This window comes from Chelonoidis abingdonii, chromosome 4, assembly GCF_003597395.2.
Source record: "Chelonoidis abingdonii isolate Lonesome George chromosome 4, CheloAbing_2.0, whole genome shotgun sequence".
Taxonomy (NCBI): Eukaryota; Metazoa; Chordata; order Testudines; family Testudinidae; genus Chelonoidis; species Chelonoidis abingdonii.
Window position 1 is genome coordinate 3,607,076 of NC_133772.1, and position 19,890 is coordinate 3,626,965.

The following is a 19,890-nucleotide window of genomic DNA, read 5'->3' on the forward strand; positions in this document are numbered from 1 at the left end:
TTTAGACTACACAAGATTCACCCATTCCCAGTGTAGATTCTGCAGTTGCTGCCAGTTATTGGCAGGGTCAGGAGACAATGGCTCATGCCTATTAATTAACATTAACCAGATTTGATGGCCTCCTCTGCATGACACTGGTTAAACTCCCATTAATATTTTTCTTATCGTTCTGGGCACCTTAATACCGGCAATACGTAAGGCAATTGAGGGAATACAGAGAAGAGCAGCAAAAATAAATCCTGGGGTTAGGAAGACTAACTGTATTAGGAGTCAGGAGTTCCTGGCTCTCAGTGCCATGCTGTAGGCAACCTGAGAGAAGGGATGTGACTAGGACTAATAGATGTCATAATGGGACACATCTGAGGAATATAAAGAATAATACCATACAGTAGCAGACTGTGGAGCAGTGTACAAAGGGAAGGGGTGAATGTCACAGGCCTTGGAACATTTACATGCCTCTGGAGGATAGACTAGAGGGAACACTAAAGCTCTGGACAGAGGGGATGGGTGGAGAAGAAGATGGGACTCTTGTTATCTCTTTAAAATGGGGAAAGGAATGAGAAACTCATACAGGAGTTGCCCCCAGGAAAAACAACCTTTCTGTTTAGGAAGGTCTGTGTCCACTAGGTCTGCAAAGTGCACTATGCTGTAGAGTTAAAGACAATACCTTGAGGATTCACCGTCTCTGGAGACTCAGGACCACCTAAATTCCTGGGTCTATTCTCCACGATTACAGACTCTGAAAAGAAAACAAGATCCTTAAGACTCTCTTCATATCAATTTCTTCTTGGCCTTTTTTCAGAATTAGGAGGGTGTCTCTCATCTCCAGGATGTTTGTGTCACCCACCACAATCACATTGGCAGAATTCACATGAAATGCAGAGATAAAGGAAATGTGAATGGGCTTCAGGAAACTGTATGACAGGCAGCAGGGAACGTGGGAGATGGTGTGGCACACTGCAGGATAAAAGCAGGACTTGCACAGAGACATGATCTGGCAGTGTTTTATTCCTAGATAAAGGGGAAACGTGGCTTTTGTGCCCAGGAATGAAGTTTCTGCAATGAAACCAACTTGATTCATACATTCTACTCTATGGTCATCCTAGCTACTTGGAAGGAATCTGTATTACATGGAGACCACCAAAACACTGGCCCCCTTTTCCATTCAATGTCTCTTACATTCTAGTTCTGTCTCAGTCTACATTACAGACATCACCCCTTACGGTTCATCCAGCTGCTATTTTACCTTTCCCTCAACTATTAAGAAGCAGACTAGACTGATCAACACTGACTCCTCAGATTCATTAAGAGCAGGTAGTTACAACCCCCATTTCTTCGTTTCAATAGGCGCAGGTGCTGTGGGATGTTAATACGGCATTTGCTGCACTGAAGACTCCTTTTGTGTCCTCTTTCACACACCAGACCAAGTGCAAACCATGGAAACTGGAAACATTTGCTTCTGTTGGTGGTGACTTTAGGCTGGGTGCACTCCAGGCATCTTGGGGTGCACTTCACACCAAATTCAGCAAAGGTGCTAAGGATTCCCTTTCAGAGTGGTAGTGGAATCTCACATTCCCCCCCTTTGTCACCTTAGATGGGGTATGGGCCACAACCTTCAAACCTTTACTGTGTATGCAATCCCACTGAAACGTGCAGTCCCCTCACCTGACAACTTAAATGTTCTAAGAGCCATGGCCTCTAAGAACATCCATCAAGCTTTTGTTTCATTCACAGAAACTTTTTTGGTCAAACTGTACCAATAGCTGCCTGAAAGCTTCCTCAATAGCTGCCTGAAATCACTAATTAATTTATGTCAAGGAATAAAAGTTGCAAACATGCCAATCTGAAACTCTTGATATAAAATTAATCCATCAGATGAATATCTAGCAGCTCACCTCACAACATCCAACAGAACTGACAATCAGCTAAACTCCCAGAGATCTCACAAGCCCTGTCTGAACCCCAGGCTTCACCAGACTCCTCCGCCTGCAAAAGTCCAAAATAGTTATGAGTTACCCATCCTGCCCTGGACCCCACATAACCCCTGCACAATGACCAGCAAGGGACCCTACAGAGCTGCACTGTATGCTGCACTGGAGATGCATATGCCTGTGCCAGGCTCCCTCCTGCAGTGGGACTGCACCACTTCCAGAACCAGGGAACCTCTGTGTCCTAGACACAATGGCATCATTTGCTACTAAATAAGAAACTAGTTGAAAACGGGTTCCCATTCATTTTGTGGCAATTGCATTATTACTGTAAATAAATGTTTTTTAAAATAACAGAATGAATGATACCACTTACCATCTCCTGAGTATTGCAAATGTTGTTGTAAATCAGGATATAACCTTTGCAAACTTTCCAGAAATTGCATACAGGTCAATTCCCCCTTCCTTGGAATCAGAATCAACAGTTTTCTCATTCTGTTTCTTGTATCATCTTCTTTGTTGACTCCATCATACTCCTGCATTGTGATGACTGATTGGCAGAGTAACTCATCCAAAACATTGTCAGCATCATTTTGAAGTAAGTTGACCAGTTTATTCCGTTCCCTGTGTATCATCTCCAAGTAATTTTCAGCAGTAATCGCTGTTACTGAGTCATGTGGTCTGGAATAATAATTTTTTTATACATTAACTGTATCTCAGGATCAAGAAATAGACATTTGAAACAACTATGGTTAGATTGGATTTAACATAATTTTTGCGGAAAAAACGGTTACCTACCTTTTCGTAACTGTTGTTCTTCAACATGTGTTGCTCATGTTCATTCCATTTTGGTGTGCATGTTCCCACGTGTGTGGTCGTCAGAGATTTTGCCTTACAGTATCCACAGGGTCAGCAGTGGTGCCCCTTGAGTGCCGCGCTCATGCATTGGTATATCAGGAGCCACTGGCCTCTCAGTTCCTTTTTGTCAATAACTCTGACAGAAGGGCAGGTAATGGAATGGATGTGAGCAACACATCTTGACGAACAACCATTAGGAAAGGTAGGTAACCGTTTTTTCTTCTTCGAGTGTCTGCTCATATTGATTCCTTTTTAGGTGCGTCTCAAGCAGTGTCTTTGGAGGTGGGCTCAGCGTTCACAGTCTTGTAGCTTGCAGCACTGCTCTGCCAAAACCAGTGCCATCTCAAGCCTGCTGGGTAAGTGCATAATGAGATGTGAACGTGTGGACAGACAACCAGGTAGCAGCCCTACAGATACCTTGGATTGGTACACCCTAGCTGAGTGTGCCATCACGATTGCCATTGGAGGCACTTTTGCCAGCTCAGAGCAGTAGTGGATGCAGGCAGTGATCCAGGACAAAATCCTTTGAGAAGGCACTGGGCGACCTTTCATTCTGTCTGCCACCGCAGTGAACAACTGAGTCAACTTACAGAATGGCTTTGCCCTATCTGTGTAGAAGGCCAGCATGCTCCTGACATCCAGGACATGCAACCTGCGGTCCTCATCTAACGCATGAGACTTTGTAAAGGAGACAGGTAAGTATATGTCCTGACCAGTATGAAACTGGAAAACTACATTGGGCAGAAACACCAGGTGTGGTCACAGCTGCTCCTTATCCTAGTAGACTACCATATTGGGCAGTTCTGAAGTGCCCTGATCTTGGACACCGTGTGGGCTGATGTTATCACAACTAGGAACAACAATTTCCGGGAGAGAAGTAGGAGAGAGCAGGATGCCAGAGGCTCAAAGGGGAGGCCCCACAGCCTCAACAGCATGAGATTCAGGTCCTAGAGAAGGGCAGGGTCCTAGACATGTGGGTAGAGACACTCCAGACCTTTCAAAAACCAGGCCATCATGTTGTGAGCAAAGACCAACCTGCCTTGAAATGGATGGTGGAAAGCCAAAATAGTGGCCAGGTGGACCTTGATCAATTACAGAAACAAACCTTGGACTTTGAGGTGCAGAAGATAATCCACAATCTCCCGCAGCAAGGCCTGCTCAGCCCCAATATGCCGTTCTGAGGCCCTGCATGTGAACCTTTTCCACTTGGCAGGTAAGTCACTTTGGTGGAGTCTTTTCTACTACCCAGCAAGACCTGCTGAATTCAGGATAAGCATTCCCATTCGTTCACAGTTGGCAGGTAAATGTAGCACTACCAGGTTTGGGTGCAGAAGACGACCATGGTTCTGGGATAGCAGATCTGGCCAGAGGAATAGCTCCAATAGGGAAGCTACCTCAAGGTCCAGCAGTGTGCTGAACCAGTGCTGGTGAGGTGATGCGGCAGCTATTACGATAACCTTCACCCTGTCCTGTTTGACCTTCATGAGGACTCTGTGAATCAATGGCACTGGTGGGAAGGTGTACATCAGAGCCCCCAACCATGAGAGGAAAAGCATGTCTTACAGGGAGCCCCTGTCCATCCCCTGGAATGAACAGAACATGTGGCATTTCCTGTTCTGCCTGGACGTGAACATATCCACCTGGGGAGTTCCTCACCTCTGGAAGATTGTACTGACCACCTCTGGATGCAGCAATTACTCATGGTGAGAGGAGAAGGTTCTGCTGAGGAGATCTGCTGATACATTCCTGGTCCTGGGCAGATGCACAGCTACTGGATGAATGGCATGCCACACACAAGTCCCACAGGCGGAGAGCTTCTTGGCAAACCATGACCTTGCTCTGCCCTGTTTGTTGATATAATCATTGCGGCAGTATTGTCCATCAGGATCTGCACCAACTTACCCTTCCGGTGTGGCAAGAAAGCCTGACAGGCCAGATGAACCACTCTCAACTCCCTGACATTGATATGGAGGGCCAGATGGTCCTACAGTGGCACTGTATGCTGAGCTTGTCCAGGTGGACTCCTAGCCCAGGTCCAAAGCATTGGAGACTAGGGTCAGCAATGGGGACAGGGCTGTGAAGGGAACTCCCTCTAACATCAACCTGAGCTCCAATCACCAATTCAGGGATGATCAGAAGCAATCCAGCATCCCAACTACCCAGTCTAGGTCATGTCTGTTGGGAATGTAGACAGACATCAGCCATGCTTGAAGAGGTTGGAGATGGTGCTGGGCATGACTGACGACATACATACATGCATCCATGTGGCCCAACAACTGCAGGCAGATGCGAACCATGGTGAGTGGGTGGTTTTTCACATGGCAGATCAGGTCTGACATGACCTTAAAATCATAGGAGTGAAAGGGGCCTCAAGAGGCCATCAAGTCCAGTCCCTTGCACTCATGGCAGGACCAAGCACCATCTACAACATCCCAGACAGCAGGTGTTTGTCTAAACTGCTCCTAAAAATGTCCAGTGATGGAGATTCCACAGGCAATTCCAGTGACTAACCACCCTGATGATTAGGAATTTTTTTCCTAATGTCCAACCTAAACCTCCCTCGCTGCAATTTAAGCCCATTGCTTCTTGTCCTATCATCAGAGGTTAAGGAGAATAATTTTCCTCCCGCCTTCTTGTAAAAACCTTTTAGGTTCTTGAAAACTGTTCTCATGTCTCCTCTCAGTCTCCTCTTCTCCAGACTAAACAAACCCAATTCTTTCAGTCTTCCCTCATAGCTCATGCTCTCTAGATCTTTAACCATTTTTGTTGCTCTTCTCTTGACTGTGTCCAATTTTTCCACATCTTTCCTGAAATGTGGTGCCCAGAACTCGACACAATACTCCAGCTGAGGCCTAATCAGCACTTCTGATGTCCCAATTTTATAGGGGCAGTCCCGATTTTTGGGTCTTTTTCTTATATAGGCTCCTATTACCCCTTACACCCCGTCCTGATTTTTCAAACTTGCTGTCTGGTCACCTTAAGGCCGGTGGCACCTGATATACCCATGCTTTAATATGGCACTCAAGGAAGCGTCACTGCCAATGCTATGGATACCGCTAAGGCAAAAATCTCTGCTGACCGCACACATGGGCACACCTAGAAGAGAATCGACATGAGCAAGCACTGGAAGAAGAACAAGCCTTCTTCAGTAGTGACTAATCAGCAAAGTTAAAGAATTGCAGAGAGACAACACTTGTTTACAAGTATTTCCTCTGCTACCTGGAATGATCAGCTCAGCTTACTAGAAGGGAGTGAAACATGGCCATTACAGATCCCAGCAGCTCATGCCAAGTTTCTATTCAGCATCAATGTATGAATGTATGTAACTTTTTCACCTTTTATTATCTTCACTAAAATCAGCAATAACCATCAGGGAGCCACTTGTTTGCCAGTCATGATGAACATTACCTCAGCCCTTGGTATTGTCCACCTCTAGAAAGGCTAACAAACCTTCTGCCAGGTCTCCTTTCACTTACACCTTCATGAACCAGAGATGACTCCATTGGAGCCAGTGGGGGTCAACCCATGTAAAGCTAGTGTGACCGAGAGGGAAATTGGAACCATCGTTTTCAGCCCATGCCGCACCAGTATTTTTCTTTTGTATGTATAAGAACAGTTAGGACATCATGGCAACGACCCCAGAGTGCCAGCTGAGGAGACACTTTCTCGCTAAGACCCTGTTTTCAGAGACGTTACCCTCCGGTGTGTTCTCTCAGCGCTTGTTCAGATGTTGGACCGAATTCTCCTGCTATGGACACCAACATCCCAGCAATGACCCTGTGGTGCCAGCTGAGGAGACACTTTCATTCTAAGATCATAATTTTCAGAAAAGTTACCCTCTAGTTGATGATGCCAGCGAAGAAGCACCACTGCCATCTCCCACAGGTTCCTCAGCTGTGCGGCGCAGCGATGCTGTGTTACCAGTTGGTGCTGACACTGCATGATAGATCAGAACAAAAAGCTCAGTGAGATCTTTCTGGGATCATAGGGATTACTGTCTAGGCTATTCAAAGCAAGAATGAATCCTGCTAAAATGCGATTATGTATGTGTTATTATTTGTATGTACCTTCTCTAGGAGACTGACTAAAGCAAACTCTGGGAAGGGTTAGGAATTTCAAAGGACTTTTTTGTGACAATACACCTGAAATAGGGAATGCAAATGACCCACTTCAAATCTGCCTTTTAAAGATAGGCCCTGGGGAGAGAGACCCACTGTGTACTAATTACCTGCTTCTGGAAACTCTAATCAACTGTATAACGGGTGAACTGAGCATGCCATGGAGTGGTCTTGTTTTGAGCTGAAGCTGTAATGAAGTTTTAGCCACAAGGAATCCCCTGGGATGGGCGCTTGAAGGACTGTTCCTGCCAGAACTCATGTTAGGATTGGGGGGTTCATGGTAGGCTTATTAGCATGTGTGTAAATTCTTTCATTGTTTTTAATATATTTTATCTGTAATGCTTCTTGCCTCAAGAATAAAGTAGGCTTACTTAGATAGACCTACTTCGCCCTTATAACTGTTGCATTTTTCCCCACAGTGGTCCAGGTAAACTATGCCAGCTCAGGCTCTGAACCAGTAAACACTTAAGCAAATGCTTAATTTTAAATGTTGCCATAATCCTACTGAATTTAAGATTTCCTCACAACCACCCAGAGCTGTGCTTTGGAGTCCAGAAAAACCAGAGCCACAGCCCCTTGATTGGTGGTAGGACCCCAGAATAGTTTACAGCTAGAGGGGATGATGCTACCTGCACATAGTGGTGCTGATGCAGATGAGTTGGTTGCTGAATCATCACTCACAACAACTCTGGGGGCTTGTGTACACTCCCCGCCAGATTGATGAGCAGCTATCAATCCAGCAGGGGTCGATTTATCGCGTCTAGTATAGGAACAATAAATCAACCACTGAACGCTCTCCTCTCAACTCCGGTACTCCACCAGAATGAGAAGCACAAGCGGAGTCGATGGGAGGCATGAGTTGTCAATTTACTGCAGTGAAGACATCGCAGTAAATAGATCTAAGTATGTTGACTTTAGCTACTTTATGTCACGTAGCTAAAGTTGTGTATCTTAGATTGACCCCACGCAGTAGTGTAGACAAGCCCTCTGACTCCACATGGCTCTAACTCTTCATGTGGGGCAGGACAGGCTCAAGGATGTGCTCACCGGAGCTTCATGGAGGGCAAGGAGGCAACTATATGAGCTCACCAGTTCTGCAGGCTCATGGCTCCTTCAGAGGGCTAACCTGGAGGGATTATGGAAACCAGAGCTAAACACTGGGTGCTGTAAAACCATTTGGGATGGACTCTGGTTCCAGAGACACATGGTGTGGCTGCTCCCAAATCCCTACTTTCCTAGATCAGACTCTCCAAAGAAAGTGAACAACAGATTTGCTTTGTGTGTCTTCAAACCAGAAACCTGATGCTAAGAGATACACCCATCCCATAAGGGAACACATGTACCACATGACCTACCTATGTCAGCAAAGCAGATGTTAAATAGTCACAGCAAACTACCTTAGAATATTTGTAGGCAATCATTTGAATAAATACATAATTTTAGCAAAAACACTATGTGTTTATGGAGAATGGGCAAACAGAAAAAGAAAAAAAATTCACTGAATCTGTAATTCATTACAGGTTATTAGCCTGCACTAAGTGCTTGAGGTCGTAGCGAAAAGTCTGACAGTGGTAAAAGGGACGGGGGATGAACAAGATGGAATTTAACAGGACTGTCCCAACTTCTGTGAGTTTATTGGATAAACTTTTATCACTTCAGTGTGTCTGTGGTGCCAGACTGTGATGGGTTTAGGAAGATTCTGCCTTCAGAGAAGACTTTCTCCACTAGCTCAGCAAGGGCATGATGACTGTGTAACATGGAGAGCAGGAGAAACAGTGACAGATAAGAGGCTAAACAGGACAGTACTTGCAGCATCTTCTTTCATGGAGGATGCTGGATCTTCGTGACTCTCAGGCCCCTTCTCTGGGAACACAAGGTCATCTCGATTCTCTGGCCTATTCTCCATATTTCAAGATCTTGGAAAGAAAACCAGATAAAAACCTATTCAGGTCCATGAGGATTCTCATGATCATAGAATATTAGGGTTGGAAGAGACATCAGGAGGTCATCTAGTCCAACCCCCTGCTCAAAGCAGGACTAATGCCAACTAAATCATCCCAGCCAGGGCTTTGTCAAGCCAGGCCTTAAAAACCTCGAAGAATGGAGATTCCACCACCTCTCTAAGTAACCCATTCCAGTGCTTCGCCACCCCCCTAGTGAAATGATGTTCTTGTGTCCTTAGATATGATCCCATCATCCCTTCCTTCCCCCATTCAAAGCATGCATCAGGAATCCAAACACCAGCACACTGGACTTGCCCAACTTCATTGAAAATCTGATCCCCAAAGTACTTACTGTAAATTCAATACAGAATTTCTAGTTTAGGAGCTGCAGAAACCCAGAGAACAATTCCTGCTAATGCCCCAGAAGCCCCATGGCTGCATCTGTCCAGTGGGGTCAGGACACTCACTGTGCCAAAGGGAGCAAGATCTGCCAGATCTAGACAAGTCTCAGAGCATCCCCCTATGGATCTTAGCCCTGGCAGGGAAGCTGATGGAGTGGGTGTGTGTCCTGCCAGGCCCTACCCTGACCCTGAATGGAGACAGAGCACAGAGTTCTGAGGCACTGAGGTACCTTGAGGAAAGAGAACAAACTCCCCAACCCCAAGCACTGGGCAGAGGAAAATGAGGACAAGTGGCATTGCAGGGTTGTAAGTTGAGACTGGATGTGTTTCTAGAAGATACATTCTGGCTCAGAAGGAAGTTCTGGGTGTGATGCTGGAATCACTGGCTTAGTTCTTTGGCCTGGGTTATGTGGGAGGTCAGACTAGAAGATCAGAACAATCCCTTCTGTCTTACTACACTTCTACCCCCGTAAAACGTGAATTCGGATATAACGGGTAAAGCAGTGCTTGTGGGGGGGAGGGGGCTGCGCACTTCAGCAGATCAAAGCAAGTTCAATATAATGTGGTTTCACCTATAATGCAGTAAGATTTTTGGCTCCCGAGGACAGCGTTGTATCGGGATAGAGGTGTATTTATGAATCTATTGGGAGTGAGATTCAACACCTGGAGAGACTCACACTGGCTCCTCATTGTTATTCATTTGGTTACCAGGTTCTGGAATTGGCTGTATCCCTTAGTGAGGTTCGATGCTCACTGCTTTGGGGTTTAGAAGAGATTCAGACACTCGTTCTTCAAAATGGAATAACTGGGAAGTTGAGATTCATGGCAGGGTCAGAAATACAATCAGTGCATAGGACAAAATCTGCATGTTACTTATTGGCCATTGGAACTGGTGATACTAAGGGAATGTGTACACACCTGCTGTGCAGAGATAGACACATGCTAATCCTGCTGAAGCTAGCACACCAAAAATAGCGGTGTTGCCACAGCATCACAGGCAGTGGCTTGGTTAGCTGCCTGAGAGTTCACATGGGGGCTCAGACAGGTTTGTACTCAGACAGCTAGTCTGAACTGTTAATTTTGCCCGCCCACCACCCCACTGCTATTTTTTGAGCAGAACTAAACACATGGATGATTAGGGGTCTGGAAAACATGACCTATGAGGGAAGATTGAAAAAATTGAGTTTGTTTCCTCTGGAAAAGAGAAGACAGAGAGGACATGATCACCGTTTACAAATACCTAAAAGGTTGTTACAAGGAGGAGGGAGAAAAATTATTCTCCTTAACTTCTGATGATAAGACAAAAAACAATGGTTTTAAATTGCCGCAAGGACGGTTTAGGTTGGACGTTAGGAAAAGCTTCCTAACTGTCAGGGTGGTTAGGCACTGGAATAAATTGCCTAGGGAGGTTGTGGAATCTCCATCATTGGAGATTTTAAGAGCAGGTTAGACAAACACCTGTCAGGGATGTTATAGATGGTGCTGGTCCTGCCATGAGTGCAGAGGATAGGACTTGACGACCTCTCGAGGTCCCTTCCAGTCCTATGATTCTATGTATATCTGCCCCAGCTGGGAATTATACCTCCCAGTTACTTTGTTGATGTACAGTAACTCCTCACTTAACGGTGTAGTTACGGTCCTGAAAAATGCGACTTTAAGCAAAATGATGTTAAGCGAATCCAATTTCCCCATAAGAATTAATGTAAATGAGGGTATTAGGTTCCAGGGAAATTTTTTTCACCAGACAAAAGACTATATATATATATATATACACACACACACACACACACACACACAGAGTATAAGTTTTAAACAAAGAATTTAATAGTGGTACACAGTAGTGATGATTGTGAAGAGATTGAGGTGGAGAAGTCAGAGGGTGGGATATTTCCCAGGGAACGCCCTACTGCTAAATGATGAACTAGCAATCGGCTGAGCCCTCACCAGTTAACTCTCACACTCTACAAGGCAGCAGAAATAGGGGGAGGGGAGACTGCATCGCAGACTGAGACACACACCATGTGTGTGAGAGAGAGAGATGTGCATTTCACCTTTAAGTACGCTGACCCTACTCTTAAATACACTGCATTGTTAATTAGATCAGCTTGCTGAGATCGCAGCTGCTGCAAGCAAGCTCATTCCGTCCTGAGCCCTGTCATGTGTGTCCCCTGCTCTATGGAAGATGAGGTAAGTGGGGTGCAGGAGGGAGGGGGACACCCTGACATTAGCCCCCCTCTTCCTCCTCTCCCCTCCCCCGCACAGCAAGCAGGAGTCTCGAGGAGCAGCTCCAAGGCAGAGGGCAGGAGCAGCACATGACAGTGGGGGAAGGGGGCTGAACTGCCGGCAGTTGATGTCCTGCTGGGCAGCTGTTGCACAGGGAACTTAGGGGAGCTGATGTGGGGGCTGCCGGTCCACCCTGGTTCGAAGCCCCCACCAGAGAGCTGCAACGGACTGCTCTTCCTGCAAGCAGTGGACAAAGCAGGTGGCTGCCAAACAATGTTAGATGAGAGCATTGCACAACTTTAAATGAGCATGTTCCCTAACTGATCAGCAATGTAACAATGTTAACTAGGATGACTTTAAGTGAGGAGTTACTGTACCCCAAGAGTGCCAGGGTCCAGGAGGGCACAGGTTGCTTTTAACTTTCCATCTCTGTACATTTCAGCCATTGATCATAAGAATTTTCTGTATTATTAACAATTTAACACATGGTTTTAAATTGCTTGTGGGTGCACCAATAGGTAGCAGTCAGTATTCATTGATATCCACTTATTTGTACCCCAACCCTTCAAAGACTTACACCCATGCTTAACTTTACTCTGGTCAATGTGACTACTTGCTTGTTAAGATTTTGTATGTGTTTCTAGGATCAGGTCCTTGAAATCAAATCTTTGCAGCCTAGGTAATGAAATGAGCCTTGAAAGCAATTCACAAACCTACTGAGTCAAAGAAGACATAGGAATAGGAAATACTGGGTCACTGGAGTCTTTGCAATCTGTCTACAGAAGTAAACTATAAAGACATTCCTGAGCCCATGGCCCTTTCTGTACACAGTAACCCCTGTGTCTTTGTGGCGACAGAAAACTTTAAAAAAGTATTTCACTCACATAATAATGTACTGCATAAATCTACAGAAGGTCACCAAAGTGCTTGGGATGGCAAACATTTAAAACACTTACGTTAATATGTGAATGAAACAGATAGAAATCAGACAGTGTAAAATGAATCAATATTGTTCAGATTCTGAGCACTTTACTTTGCTCTTACTCAGTTTTCAATTGGTTTGATTCAATTTTATCCCACTGATCCCCAAGGGAGTTTCACTGAGAAAGGCTCCCCAAGATTGGCCCGAGATTTTTGTTCCAAGAAATTGTTCAGGTTTTTTGTAAGAAAGAATGTCACCTACCTCCTGTTCTCTAGCAGAATCAACAGCAAACACAGCTCCCCATGAACTCCCACTGCACTGTGTTGGCCTCATGCTGTATAAATAACCAATTGGAATCTGAAAGTAAAATGTTTTTGGGGGGCTGGCTCTTTGCCTTCTGGTTACTGAAACTCAGACACCATTAGAAGAAAGGTAGCCACCTGAACTCACAGAAGTTCAGTATCCTCCCTCTCTCAGCTGACACTTGGCCCAATCCCCTAACCCGCATGTATGTCCAGTGTGATGGGGGGGTAGGGGTGGGGCTGGAGGGCAGATGAAAATGGAAGCCTTGGAATTCAAGTTCAGATGACAGCTAAATTTACCTTGCAGCTGCCCTCCAGTAACTGAGGGCAGAATTGAGCTTGCAAAGCTCATTGCAGTGTCAGGCACCACTTGCTGTTGTGTTGGGCGTTAACAGGGCCTGAAGAGGCTGGCTGTAAGTCACCCGCAGAACAGTGAGATAGAAGCCAACCCAGCTGAATTGCTAGGGGGTTCCAATGGCTCCCAGACTGCACCCTGGGATGACAATCCTTCACAGAATGGTTCAAAAAATATGGGAGGTTGTTATGGGAAAATTAATGCACCAGTTACATATCCGGCAAAAGCATCATGGCTACAATAATCCAGAATCCCAGAGGACCTTTAAATGAAGGTAGAAGATCTTCCCTTCAGGACTGCAGATGGTTGTAACTATGATGCTCTCTGCATGTCTGTGGCCATAGCTGTCATTTGTGTGGCCATGTCTGCCACATTGAAGGATTATTGTAACATTGTCCTGGCTACAAGCTGTCCTTTGTTAAGGATGGTCTTAAACTGTTTCTTCCTTTCCTCAGAATTGCCACTAAGGAAATCGTTTAATTTAGGATAGTTATCATAATCATATTTTGTTAGGAGTGCAGCATAGTTAACTGTATGGAATTGTAAAGTTGAAGAAGAGAGGACTGTATGACTGAATAAATGTAGTTTCTTCTAGTCCTTTTCTTGGGAGCAGGGCTGGACCTGTGCTAGGATTGCTTCCCTCATTCGTTGGCCACATCTACCATTAGGGAGTTAGGCTGGGGGGGTGAGGGTGAAAGGAGGAAGTCCATTTCCTTGGTGGGCACATAGTATTTCTGGTCAGCTCTCTTACACATCGGGGGGGGATGGTGACTGGTGTTTTCCATACTGTTTCTGCCGGTTCCATCAACACATTGTTGATAAAAACAGCAAAGAATCCTGTGGCACCTTATAGACTAATAGACGTATTGGAGCATGAGCTTTCGTGGATGAATACCCATTTCGTCGGATGCATGTGATAGGTAGTGCTATCTTCGACATAGAAGATGTGTGTAAAATCTTTAGGAGCTGATGTTGGGTCTTGGCCACTTCCTTAGGTGGGAGGTTTTGACTTTGTGCCACTCATCGGAACAACTCCTGGAATTGTTTAAAGTCATCTGTAGCCATGGGAGGTGGATGCATTACAGTCTTGTCCAACAATGATAATGAGTTATGAGCAAGTGAAACGTCCTGCTCTGTGTCCTCGTCTCTGTAGTATTCCGTTTTCCCAGGGGCATCTGATGGCTCCCGTAAGAAGGCTGTTGTGGAACATATGAGTATCCTTTGAGGAGTGGAAGGTGTGTTATAATGAGTCCTGTAGGCCACCCATGGGTCCCATTGTGGCCCCTGCATACAAAATGCCATGGACAGCACATCCATGGGTGTCTGAACCAGGAATGTATGTCTTGGGCAAGCTTTTCCTTGAATCGCATATGTCCCAGCATTGGCCCTGATCTGGTCAGTGAGGAGTGGTATAATGAAAAGATGCACTTTTCTAGGTTGTCCTCCTCATCGCTGGATAATGGTGGATCAATGAGGAAGTCTGTTTGCTCCAGTGCTGTCTGCACCTGTGAGCCATCAGTATTAAATAGCGCTGAGCCTGGAGTGGAAGATACCGCCACATCTGTCTGATGTGTGAAATAGCATAGTGCCAAAGTTTTTGATGCCATGCCCTTGGGTGCCAATGCTTTGGATTGTACTGTAATCAATGCCAATTGTTTACATGGGGCCTTGGTCAGTGCCAGTGGTGACATTTTTGACCTCTCCATCAGTGCTGATACTGTTATCGATGCAGGCAGAGGAGGCATCACAAATGGTGACAGTTGCAACACTAACTCTTTCAGCATTTTTGTCAGTGCTGTAGAGGAGGAGGCTGACATGTTTGCCACTCAATTCCTTTCCTTTGCCAGAAGAGGTCCCAGTGCGGATGGTGCCGGAGGTTCCCAATGCCTCAAAAGTGCTCAACTTCGATGTGATTGGCACAGAGTTTAGCAACCTTGCAGGAGACTGTTTCGTTTTTGACAGTTCTCTCTGCAGGGAGGATCTCTCTCTTTTCTTCATTTTCTTGGAGGAGTGAGTATTTGCCATGTCCAATGATGACATGCCCAGAGAGTCCCCGGTTGAGTGATTCTGTTATCCAGAGTCAGAAGCTGGCTGGAGGGATTTCTCCATGAGAAAAAATTTTAGGTAGAAAGCTCTATCTCACCTGGCTCTAGCTTTGAGATTGCTGCAGTGAGTGCACTTTTGTGGCATGTGCAACTCACCTAAAGCAGCAGTCACAGAGTGAGTGACCATCAGAAATAGGCATAGCGTCCTTGCATGAGGCGCAGCTTTTAAAACCTGGTGAACGAGGGGGTTTATAATGTGATTCGCTGCAGTAATTTTTAAACAGAAAGAAAGAGAAAAGGTGTTTTTTTTTAAAGAGAGAAAAAGGGATGATAAACTATGCAAACTAGCAACAAACTAAAACTTAACTATCACTAATTAATTCTAAAACTTTCTAATTATTTTTTCTAGGTTCTGGTCAATGCCGCTACGGAGCTCTGGCTCCAAGGACAGTTGAGAAGGAACTGAGGGAGTCGGGTTGCATGTGCACTAGTAGAGGCAGCAGTGGCACCAGGAGATGACTACTGTGCACACATGACCCAGATGGACACTGCTACCAAAAATCTCTAATCAGAGGCATCAGGATGCACCAAGACTTGAAGTGGAGCACCACAAGGATATCACTCACAGAACAACTTATTTGTCCAGGGTAGCAGAAAAGCATCTGTAATAGAGCCCAGACTGTGGCTTTTCAGGGAACAAAATTGATTACATTTTCTGATGGCCTTCTTTGCCTCCCTCCAGAGCCACAGATCTTGAGTTCAAAGGGGGCCCACCAGAGCTCCCAACCCCAGAGTAGACACGTCCTACACCAGCATCATTTAAGGTTGATGGTGGCTGAAGGGAACACCCTTACAAACACTGAGTGAGTTCACCACCAATCCAATGAAGTCACTATCTGTGAGGGTATCATGAGCACAGTGCTCAGAAGATGGGGACTGTGTGAATAAATGGAGGCCAGCCACATCTTCAGGGGCCTGAGGTGCAGCCACGTGTGTTGTATTAGATATGTTCATGAAGCCCAGGACCCTCATACAGCTTTGGGATTGTGTGACTGGGTGAATTTTGAGGTCTGTCATGAGAGATTAACCAGACTGGAATCTTGGCTCTGGAAGGAATGTTCTGGCCTGGGTAGAATCCAACACTGCCCCCAGAGATGACCCGTACCTGCCAATAGTGGAGGAGCAGAGTGAGGGCAGTGGCTTTAGCAGATGTTGGTGGCTTCTGATTACTGGAAGTTTGTTTTCAAGGAATTCAGTCACCAGTTTGCTAGAGAGTACGATGCTCTGCCTGCTGATCTCCCAGAGGAGTAGGGGGAAATAACCAAAAAGCTGGCACTGGAGAGCATTAAAAAAAGAGTTTATGATGAAATAGCCCAATTGGTGAGGAAGTCTGTATAAGTGAGTTCTATTTATGTGAGTTATATTTTGACAGAACAACGAAGAATAATTCCTTTTTTCCTTTTTTTTAAAGGAAGCAAATAGAGCATGTGATGTAAAATATGTAATTCTTTTTCTATGGAGAAACAAATAAAACTCATGATTCCTAAGGAAGATTAATAAGGAAACCGATTTTTTTTCAATACAGTTCTAATCACCTGTCAATTTATACTACAATTAAAGGTGATTGAAATACCCTAAATGAACATTTCCGAATATGTGTTTAATGATTAACCATATTAGTTACACTGAAAACATTCCTGTATTCAGGTGGGTTCTCCTTTGGTTGTTGAAACTTGCTCTCTACCTGTAACTTGCCTTTCTTACTAACTCCTACCAGCGAAAACAATCCTCAACCAAACATTTCTGTTGAGCTTAGCTGTGCCTATGGCCTTCCCTACAAAATCTCTTATGTTCTTTCCTTTAGTTTTAGTCTGTCTCATTGAGACATTCAGAAACTTTCGTTACCCGCTATTCAGGGCTGATAGAACTCACCTGATCTGACACAAGGGTGAGTCAGCACAAACAACTGCATCTCTATGCAGAGTTCTAACTGCTAATTCAGCAGGGTTAGCTCTGAATTCCTAGGCAGGGTCCCAGAAAATGGTATCCTCTTACAGTTTCTCAAGCTTACTGGAGCAAAGGTGAAATCCAGTGAGCAGTTAATCCAAGAAAAATGGAGAATAGCCTGAGAATAGCTCGAGACCTGCACAACCCAGGTATCTTGTGGCTAGCAACTGTCTGTGCATGCAATCGAAGGTGGAATTCATTGCAGGTCCCACTATGGTCTGGCCCATGCTACATGCTTTGTTCTACTGTCATGTCTGGGAAGCAGCAGACAGCCTCTTAAATTAACATTGTATTTTTATATTGTTAAGTGAATTTGATGGATGTGGATTTATTTTGCATGCTGTGTACTTTGCAGCAAAATGTTTGCAAAAGGAACAATTGGAGGAATAAAGAGAAACAGTTGAAGACAGAGTCTCCGACACCAGGCAGTTCTCCTCTGCTCGCTGTCATCCTGATAGGATGTTGTCTTTTACTTCTTTTCATTTATTTGTAGACATTTCTAAGTGGCTTCTCCCTGGAGCCTCTGAGCAGTTCAGTACTTGTTCCTAGTTAAAGGCCATTTTGAAATGAAAAGTCATTTCAAGCTGAAAAAAACAAAATGTTTCAGTTTGCAAATGTCAAAAAAAAAAAAGTTGGGGCGGTTTTGGTTTGGTTTAGCTAGTTTTGTTTTGTTTTACAATTTAGGGGAAAGGATACAAATTAACAAAATGTACACAATTATTGCAGACTAATAATATGTGCTAGTTAGTGTGCAAAGAATCAGTGCAAATGAACCACACACACACACACACACACCCCATATACACAAGGCCCATACTAAGGGTACATACAGCAGTCAATACAATGCCGCCCCGTCTGCACAGAGCTCACTGCAGGATTGGAACTATAGGCATTTTGGGGGGAAAAGCACATGCAATGTGTTCCACTCCTTCACATTATTGACCCAACATCAACATACATGTTTGCCTTCAAAGAAAAATAAAATCAATAAGTTTCGTGCCTCAAACAGAACTTCTTCAGCTCTCAAAACATGTGCCCATTTTCACATCTTTCTACAGAAGCGAGAAGACAATTTCCGAAAGTCCTGTCAGAGCTAAGAGTTTCACAGAAGCAAAATGCTCAGGCAGAGCGATGTCCTGAAAATTCACTCAGAAAGTGCAAAGTCCTGGCCCATTGGGATGCTAGGCATTCTTCCTTGGCAATTCCTGAGAAAAGCCATGGCTTTGAATGGGGTGGCCAGAAGTACAAGCCATTTGATCTGGGCTTCAGATGATATAGGTATTAGTGACTAATATGGGATATCTTGGCATAGAGACACAGAAGCCAGAGTTTCTCTGCACCCCGTCAATGTTCTCTGTGCTGTTCTGCTTTGCTCAGACAGTTTCCTGCAACAGGAGATCCTGTCCAAAATGTCCATGTGCCAGTTTGCCCTCCCTCTGCTGCTGCCTGCCCTCGACACCCCCAAGTGCACCCTGATGCTATGGACCAGGAGGGACATTGTGAGGAAGTGGAGGCCGCACTCCCTGGCGGAGAGCAGAGGGTTCAGAGAGGAGAGCCTGGTGCTCACAGCGATGCCAACCATTTCCTTTGTGCGGCTGGGGAACTGTAGCTTCTCCAAGTCCAGACTCCTCAATGAGTTTCTCAGCCCCTCCCAGCAGCTCCACAATTTCTTCATCCATCTGGACATGGCATCTGGGAACATCACCTGGTAAATTGCAGATGGGCTGGTTGAGATTTCCATGTATTTCCGTGACGGAAGGGAGAATTCAGATTTTTCTTTCAGAGTCTGTTGTGGTTACAAACCTGCACAGAGACATTGAATCCAATTGGTTGCAGTTCAGCTTTTTAACAGTGGTCTCCTCAGCAATGTCCATAGTTACTGATAGCATCAGTGAGAGAGGCTATGTGCTGTTATCAGACCTCTCAACCTTCGAGCCTTCCAATGTGCGAGGCAACCCACCAAAATGTGTGACAAAGGACTGAAACATAGAACACATGGGTATTGTTGTGTGTTGTACCACAAAGGAAAAATTAGAGTGTTTTTAACTTAAAATCTGTTAAGGATGTTTTCTCACAAAGGGCACAGGCACTGCCTCCATGGGGGCTCCAGGACTGAAGCACCCACAGAAAAAAATAGGAGGTGCTTAGCATCCACCAGCCACAGTGGTTCTGGCCCCAGGGGTGGCCAGCGGAGCAGTGAGCAGCTGGTGGAAGGCACTTGGGGGAAGCAGAGAAAAGCAAGCTGTGGGCACGCATATGGGGGGGGGCGTGGGGGAAAGGGGAGGGAAGAAAGAGGCGGAGCAAAGTTGGGGCCTTGGGAGGGAAGATGCATGGCAAGGGCAGGGCCTGGGGGAAGAGGCAGAGTGAGGGTGGGACCTGGGGGAAGAGGCGGAGCGGTGGGGGAATGAGGCGGAGTGAGGGCGGAGCCTTAGGGGAAGAGGCAGATTAGTGTGGGGATGAGGCGGAGTGAGAGCGGGGCCTGGGGGAAGAGGCGGAGCGGGGCACCCACTGTGAGGAAAAAAGTCAGCTCCTGTGACTGGGGGAACTAAATGAATTAATGTTTTAAAAAAGAAAATTGAATAAATGAATTCCATCCTGGGCACCTCTCTGCATGGGTCAGAACCAGGACCTGAATCCTCCATCATCAGCTGCCCACGACGGGCATTCACCACCTGAACTAAAGATAGAGGTGTTAGCTGTGGTCTGGACCAGCCACTAGATGGCAACATGACACTGCTATTGGTGATATACAACTATTAGCAGTCAAAAGCCACAGCTCAGGACTCCT

The 19,890-nt window shown here is 45.5% G+C and overlaps 1 protein-coding gene and 1 pseudogene across 1 annotated transcript in view; one reads left to right on the plus strand and one right to left on the minus strand.

The window, feature by feature from the left end:
* Positions 1 to 8,810, minus strand: part of LOC116827468 (interferon-induced very large GTPase 1-like) — a 36,716-nt gene extending 27,906 nt beyond the window's left edge. Inside the window, exons 1-4 of the mRNA XM_075065874.1 lie at positions 8,711 to 8,810; positions 6,623 to 6,722; positions 2,305 to 2,609; positions 668 to 739 (exon numbers count right to left, since the gene is read on the minus strand). Of these exons, the coding sequence (XP_074921975.1) occupies positions 668 to 739; positions 2,305 to 2,609; positions 6,623 to 6,722; positions 8,711 to 8,810 (577 nt within the window). The remainder of the gene's footprint in view (positions 1 to 667; positions 740 to 2,304; positions 2,610 to 6,622; positions 6,723 to 8,710) is intronic.
* Positions 8,811 to 18,394: 9,584 nt separating this feature from the next.
* On the plus strand, positions 18,395 to 19,450 carry LOC116827463 (up-regulator of cell proliferation-like; annotated as a pseudogene).
* The last annotated feature ends 440 nt before the right edge of the window (positions 19,451 to 19,890 follow it).